The following is an 8318-nucleotide window of genomic DNA, read 5'->3' on the forward strand; positions in this document are numbered from 1 at the left end:
GTAGAGTTTGCAGTGCCAGCAGGCAGAACACTTGCCGGTAAATTGAGTGAATTTCATTTCAAACTAACTGAAAAGGAATACTTATGCAGCCGTACAAAGCCAGTCCTGCAGTTACCATACCCCCCACATTTCTGCAGGTCCGTTCTCAGAGCTGTTTTTTCTGACGAAAAATATTTGCAAGCTCTACTACCATGTACTGCCCAGCGCTCTTCCAAACAAGGCATCTCACTCCCACATACTTCAAACACACTATTTTTAATAATAACATAAAAATAACAGGCTATTTTGCTGTTATAAAACATACTTTCCTCTTTATCTAAAATCTGTGGCACAGTACAGAAAATAGAAGTCCTTTCAGTATTACGCATTGTCTAGAACTTCTTACTTTCACTTTTGAGAAATTTCTTCTACAAACTAAAAATCTAATTTCCCATTAGTCATAAGCTTTTATAAGAAAGAAAGTCAAAATAATTAGCCTGTAAGGGATACAGCAATTAAGTATGTTGCAATACCTTGGCATATGTTGTATTGTCTGCAAATTGTGACAGTATCACCTCAGGATTTTTTAAGTCAATACTGGCCATTCCTACTTCACCTCTGGCAAGGCCTCTTCCTTCTACTACAGCCACAACAACTGACGCAGCAGTGTGAGCAGAGACTGCAGATGAGGATGTAACTGTAAAACAGTTGCATATATTCAGTTACAAGCTACTGCTTAACATTCACAGAATCATACTTTGACATTTCAAATGAAATATGTGTTTATATTCCCATATCTGTGGAAAGCCAAACTTAGTTACAAATTAAAAATCCTAGTTGTTGAACTCCTTACTTGCCATATCATACAGACAAGGCACAATTTCCAAAGTGTGAACATCATACTCTTACATTAAAAGACTGATTGAGTGCATTCCTTTAAGACTGTCAGAACTAATCACATTTTTGTACCAAATGAAAATACAGTTTCTGAGTTCCTATCTTTGTATTAAACAAAAAAGATGTTTAGCACATGCCGAAAGGCATGGCTATTACTAAACATTTGCCATTTTAAATTCAAAATGATGCATAGCTATTATCACTTGTTAAAATCAGGTGTATTAATTGCAGAGAGATACTGTAAATTAATGTTCCATTAATAGCACACTCTGGTCAAGGTGGCTAGCTTAAATCTTGAAAAGTTAGAGGAAAGAATCTAATTTTGTGCTATATTCTAAAATACACCTATCTACAGTACACTTGAGACCAAATAATTTGATTTCTTTTTGGTATTTTGTTTTGTTGTTTGTTTTTTTTTTAAAAAGCATTTTTAGTACATTAAAATTGGTTTGGCTTAAATTTTCATCACAAACACAAATAATCTCATCTCTTTCTTCTTCCAGCTATCTCTCCTTACAAAGACTATCTTACCTGTTTACAAAGATTAAGTATGCAAATTAAGATTACAGCTCCTTAACATCTATTATGTTTCTTTCTGAAGACCCTAAACCTCATTTTCTTATTCAGTCTATTCCTATGTAGATAAAACCACCAACCCAGCTGCTCTAGCAATTTGCTCAACGTAACACAGCAAATCTACTTTGGGATTGTACTACAGACCTACAATAAACCTGATATTTATACCTAAACTGAACTCTACAGACCTAGGATTCCTAATCTCCTGTTGTCCAGATCCAAACAGCTAATTTCGCAAGTGGGGCAATTGCGTGTTCAACTCTGATTTGCAGTATAGGTGACTGGAGAGAAATTTCAATGCATTCCTTCATCTCACTCCTCCCACACCACTTCATACAGTACTAAACTTTAAATAGCACCAAGTTAAAAAACAACTAGCTTCTAGCACTACTGTTTCAATGCCTAAAATCTAAGATGTGAGGCAGTAAGATGGACACTCCTAGAAACGAGGTATCATCTGCGATCAGAACTGGGGGGAGAAGCAGCTGGACAAAATGAGCTGACCCTCCTACCACTTGCTCCCCAGCTTTCCCTGTGTGCCTGCCACCACACATCTGCACAGCTATATGCCTTAACCAACAACAACAGAGTCCCCACGCACCAAATTATGCTCCAGAAGCACTGCTCTTAAATGCTAAACTACTGCACTTCTTAAATAACACATTTAACTAATGGCGTAATGCCATTTTAATTTGGTATACTGAACTGCTGTTTATCTAAGAAAGACCAAAAATAAGTAAAAGAAGCACTCTATACCATCTCAGGTAATTTTTGTTTCCTGTTCGCAAAATGGTATTACATTCTTCCAAATTCTATTGGAGAAGCGACTAATGACATTTTGTTTGGAAATCCCCAACCAGAGGTTGTGAGACTCCACTATTCAGACCAGCAAATGTATAACTTGCTGAGCAACTATAAAAAACAGCTGCTCCATACACTTTCGTTTAACTTCTCAGACAAGCTCAAAAAATCCTTCACAATCTCATCTTCCCAACTTCCAGCTGAAAGCAAAACTAAAGCTTACAATAGCTGAACTGAACAGATTCTTCACTTAATCCTTCTTGAATTCACTTAAAAGTTCAGAAGAGATGTCATTATTAAATAACCGTTAAATCTAAAGTGTTCAAAATAAGAAAAATACTTGTATATGCAAAGAAAGCCCCATTCACACTTTCAAAAACATCTGAACAGTATTGGATTTTGATACCATAGACATATTTACTGTTCTGAAACACCAATAAACTCAACCTACTTCATAGTGATTATTTACGTTCTTCTCCACCATTACCTTCCTTTGTTCTTCACAGAACTCGCTCGCAGAAAGCAACAAAATAAGAGTATTCTCAAAACAGAGTGATCCTGCTAAGAAGGCATAATACACCAAACCTGACATTTTCTTCTGAGTAAACTCAATTTTTACCCCAGGAATCAAAACTAATCCTCCCAGGAATCTGGAAGAGCAAGATTAGAGTTACCAAGAATTTAAGACGAAAAGGCTGTTAAAACTGGAACTGGCTACCACCTGATCAAAATCTTTGATGCTGCACACAACTGAGTCTGAACCTTCATTTATTCTACCTACGTGCTGAAGGCCACAAGATGTCAGCAACAGCATCCATATGAAGTTTCATCTGAGGCCTGCTGGAAATCTAATTGTAATTCTGAATCTTCTACTCAGAACAATCCTTGGCCCATCAGCAGCAGCTGATCACAACACCAACCCTTTTAAAAGCAACTAAAGCAACTAAAAGGTGAAGATAACAGCAAGTGTTTTAGATTAGGAATGGTAATTACACAATTTGTATTTGGAAGGTGGTTTGTTTTTCAGCTAAACTAAACTAAACTTTTTTAGTCACACTAAAAAAAAAACAAAGTGACCAACCAACGTTCTTCAGAATATGATACTCTGGATACGCTGTCTTCAATGCAGATCAATGAAAGATTGACCAAGGAATGCCATATACAATACAGCAAGCATAAACGAACATACAGACAGACCAACACAGAATTTTTTAGGTTGGAAAGGACCTTCCAGATCATTGAGTCCAACCATCAAGCACTGCCCAAACCCTCACTGACCCATGTCCCTCAGCACCACCTCTGCCCAGTTTTTAAATCCCTCAGGAGTGGCAACTCCACCACTGCCCTGGGCAGCCTCTGCCAAGGCTTCACAACCCTTTCAGTGTAGAAATTGTTCCCAATCTCCATCCTAAACCTCCCCTGGGGCAACATGAGGCCATCTCCTCTTGTCCCATGGCCTGTTCCTTGGGAGAAGAGACCGACCCCCCCTGGCTACCCCCTCCTTTCAGGGAGTTGGAGAGAGCGAGAAGGTCTCCCCTCAGCCTCCTTTTCTCCAGGCTGAACAACACACAGGTAAAATCAAAGGAAACTGACAATGTCGGTTTGTTTCACAAAGTTGCATAAAGTCTAGAGAAATCTGCTCTGTAAGTTTCAATATCACAGTTACTCTGATTTCCCAGTTCCTGGAGCAGTCACAATCAAAACTGTGGATCACAACAGCTGTAGGAAATCACAAAGTGCACGCCACATTTTGCAAAACTGTAACTCAATTCAGTAGCAACTGGAGAGCCAATTTGTATTCTTGCCAGGAATAGATAATTTCTAAAATAGATTTTTAAATAATTTCACTGCTTCAGGAATTTCCATTAAATAATCTTAAGAACACTGAAGACTGAACTGATAATGATTGGTCAGGTGTGGAAAAACTCACTTTGAATCCCACTACTCCTGCACCACAGAGCACTCGGAAACCGGTAATGGGGCAGACGGCATCACCGCCTGCTAACACAGCTTTGTTCCTACGGCACTGCAAAACGCACACTCCACAAGCTACTGGGCATGTGTTCTCAAGGACTAGTGTTCAACACCTTTGAAGCCGCCCACATAAAATGCATAAAACCTGCATCAAGAAACTTGAGAATGACATCATGGTACGTCATGCACAATGCATTGTAAGCCTAAAAAAACCCCATAATTAGAATCATGCATAAATTTGGGCTCTTCAGTTCAGTCACCACACAAACCAACACGTCCACAAAAATAATTCCATTTTGGACAATCTGAAAAAAGTCTGAATTCCACCATATTAATAATTTATACATGAACGCAAAGTCACAGACAAGAAGCTGCAGCACCAAAACACCTACTCGTTATCTAAAGTAGTATTTTCCCCTACAGGTGCATCTTTCTCTGGCAGGCATCCTGTGTGGTACAGAACACATTATGTTTTGCATTTTGATTATATTTCAGTATCTTACTGTACCACATTAAAAAATAAAGTATGTTTAATAAAACGTTAGAAATGTCAGTAGGGCTACTGTCTTTAAGAGCTGCTAATCTTACCTGAATACCCCATGAGAGGGGTACAGCTTCTGCAAACAGATCTGCTGGAAGAGAGAGGTGCTTTTCCTATACAAGTGCTATTCAGGCCTCGCACAGAGGAAGAACTCGTGAAATTCAATGTGCTAGCATTTTCTACACAAGAACTTTTGTCCCCAAAATATGATTCTGAGGGGAGGAAAAAAAAAATTAACTTTTGAAAACAGACACATTAAATTGTATATCATTTAACTGGAAAAAAAAATATTTGAACCAGGTTATATTTAGAAAGCAAAATATAAATATACAGCTTAGAAAGCTTAACTTTTCTAACTGGAAATAGAGATATCCAAGCAATAACCTTTATTGTCATTCCATAAAAGCTCTCTAAAGTATAAAATGTAATAAAAATCAGTCTGTTTTGAAAACAAGGTTGTATCAACATAGTTATTTTCCACAATTACATTACTTACAGCACCAATAAAAAAATTTATTTACATTGTTGGGCTGAAATAACACAAAGACACCTTACGATGCATAATTTCATATTCTAATGAATTCTAGATTTATTAAAGAATGCTCTGTCAGCTCTATCTTGCATTTTCCCATCAGTTTTAAAATCCCTATCTGTACACGTTTATGAATTTTTCTTTTAAAGATGAGTCTTCTTTTGTAAAAAAGGACATTAAAAGAAAACAAGGAACCATGCTCAAAACCCACTCTACTTGAGAATCATCTCCCTTTGAATTTATGGGATTCAACTCTCAGAAATAATACAATAATCTGGGACCTGTTTGTTATCTGCAGTTTCTTTTACACACATATCTTAAGATTAATCTACATTTTAAGACCTGCGAAATCTCTTTTTCTCAGCTCATTCTTTAGTTTCAATAAATTGAAGTATTTCACTTATTTTCAGTTTTCTTGAGACGACCAAAACCAACATAAAATCCTTAATATACCTCAGGTAATTGCTTTTTAAGGTAAAAAATTAAATAAAATATAACGAGCTTTTTCACTTAAAAAATTCCAGGTATTGAGTCACACAAACCCAAATGTTTCTATTCCTTCTATTACATTGAAAACTAATCTACAAGACAATATACTTCAGTATTGTTCTCAGATGACACATTAACTCCATGGTTGGTACCAAAATACTGACAATACTGGGGGTTTTTTGTTTGTTATTTTGTCTCACAAAACTGACAGCTAGAAAAAAACCCACTGTTAATTCACACTTTTTTTTTTAAGGAGTGGAAAAATCAGCATTGCAATGCATACAGGTGATTTTTTAAAATCGCATTCACTTAGATTTTGGCATGTTTACTCAGAAGTCTGGCAGAAGAGACTTTACTATTATCTTAGAACACGCTGAATCTGGCATAACATGGGAAAAACCATAATTTTTAAGACCAGATGAACTGAACCATCTACAGGTACTTTTTAGAATCAACATTTAATACATAAGTAAAACTCAAATTGGCATTCTAAGTTTTGGTTGTTGTTTGTTGGTTGGTTTTTTTAGGATTCAGGACTGATCACGTACATTACCCAAAAGTATGTTAACTTCTTCCGAGCTTACACCTAATAGAGATATATGTACTTTAGAATGCATTTCAGCAAGTGTTAAAAGAATTTCCAATTCTGAAAAATTACAGTTTAAACAATTTTTCTCTGCCTGCCAAGATACAGACTTTGGTAGCAGGATCAGGTCTTCTGAACTGGCTGATGCACACACTGTCTGTGGAGGTGTTGGGGGTCTCATCCCCAGGGCAGAGCCAGGAGGCTTGTAAGAACAGCAGCTTTATATAAAGGCGGGCAAATAGCAGCGTTGCACTGTAGGACCACAACCTTCTTACAACACATCAAGGATAACAGCACTTCAAACTATTTTAAAGGCCAGGCCAAAAAACCCCAAACCAACCAACCACCAACCAAAACAAAACCAAACCACCAAACACCCACCCAAAACCCAAACAACAACAAAAAACACACACACACACACAAAACCCAAACCCCATACCAAACCCAGAAACAAAAAACCCAAACACAAACCCAAAACTTATACTCAACTGAATGTGGTTCAGGTTTCTTAGTAAACCAAATACTGTGCTGCAATTCAAACCAGTTTATTTACCCCAGCAGGGTATTTGGATACTGCTACCTGAAAAACTACGTGAAGAAAGATTTATTTATGGAATGTGAGGAACGACTACCGTAGTTCTGACAGGATGAACGGAAAACCAGAGATGGCCAAGACAAACAGATGTTGGTGTCCCCTTCTCAGCAGAAGTACCACCTGCAACAGCTCTTTCAAAGCCTCACCCAAGCAAAGAGGGCAGGAGGGTAAAAGAAGGGTACAAGGACTCGGTCAGAGATAGCAATGCCGCACCCACCTCCTCGCCCGGAAACCGGTGGCTTCGCCCTGCTGCCAGAGGCGGCCTGGCCGAGAGCGCGGCCTTCCCCACCGCTGGAGCAGCCGGTGCTGCCTGCCGAGCTGCACGGCGTCTGCAGCAGCCCCAGGGTGTAGCGGGGCGCCCGCTCCGCTCGCCCGCCCAGCACCGAGGTGGAAGAGCCGCGGCCCGTGTAGGACTCCGAGGCGACCGCCCGCCCCACCGCGTTCTCCTCGCTGCTTCCTCCCGACATGCTGCCCTCGCCTCAGCCGCCACGGCCCTCGCCGCGCGCGGCGCTCAAGGCGGCGGCAGACGCGACACCCGCACGCGCGCGCACAAGCCCGGCTCCCGCGCGGCGGCGGCGCCGCCTCGTGGCGAAATGGCGGAACGGCGGCCCCGGGCGGGACGCGCTCTGCCTTCGAGGAAAGGAGGCGTGAAGCCGCGGGTGCCAGTGCGGCTGCAAAGGGCTCGATATTGAGGGTTGCGGGGCACGCAACAAGTGTCGTTATAAATATGCAACCACAGACAGCAGCAGGGTGACACGGGAACGCAAGGAAACGGTGTTCTACGCTCTTCAAAACAGGACTAAAGCATCTAAACATAGCTTGTCCCACATCTGGTCTTCAACGGTCAGAGGCTATTTTAGCAGGAGCTTCACAGATGTTTTTCCCCTGCTCAAGAGTTTAGTTACCAAAAAAACCCAATAAGCCATAAAGCTTGTTCAATTCTAGAATGGTCTTGAAGGTACATCCGTATCCACAGCAGAGCCTTGACACGTTACTAGTAACTACTGTCAAAAGGCCGTAGGTGTATTCTCATGAATAATGAGGATTCCATCCCTCAATCTATCAGGCGTGAGTTAATGACAGAACTAATGAAGGGCGGCAAATATTGTATGATTCTCCAGGAGGGACATCCTGGAACATACCAGTGTAAGGACCTTGAGGATGGTACTCATTTATAAGCTTTTTAAGAAGTTAAGCCAACTCAGCAGGAAAGTGAAAATTCTTAGCATCCTAAGCTGAACTATCTTCACAATAATACTAAAAACCATGCCCAAAGGTCAAGAACTCCCTTGCCCAGGAGAAGATCCTTCCCCTGAGCATGTGTGTTAGCTATAACTTGATTGTGCAA

The 8318-nt window shown here is 40.1% G+C and overlaps 1 protein-coding gene across 1 annotated transcript in view; it reads right to left on the bottom strand.

Moving 5' to 3' along the window:
• The window catches only part of MSH4 (mutS homolog 4), a 31026-nt gene extending 23589 nt beyond the window's left edge, over positions 1 to 7437 (bottom strand). The window contains exons 1-3 of the mRNA XM_014937157.1: positions 7188 to 7437; positions 4816 to 4980; positions 513 to 676 (exon numbers count right to left, since the gene is read on the bottom strand). Coding sequence (XP_014792643.1) covers positions 513 to 676; positions 4816 to 4980; positions 7188 to 7437 — 579 coding nt within the window. The remainder of the gene's footprint in view (positions 1 to 512; positions 677 to 4815; positions 4981 to 7187) is intronic.
• Positions 7438 to 8318: the final 881 nt, after the last annotated feature.

This window comes from Calidris pugnax, unplaced genomic scaffold (assembly GCF_001431845.1).
Source record: "Calidris pugnax isolate Ruff unplaced genomic scaffold, ASM143184v1 scaffold29, whole genome shotgun sequence".
Taxonomy (NCBI): domain Eukaryota; kingdom Metazoa; phylum Chordata; class Aves; order Charadriiformes; family Scolopacidae; genus Calidris; species Calidris pugnax.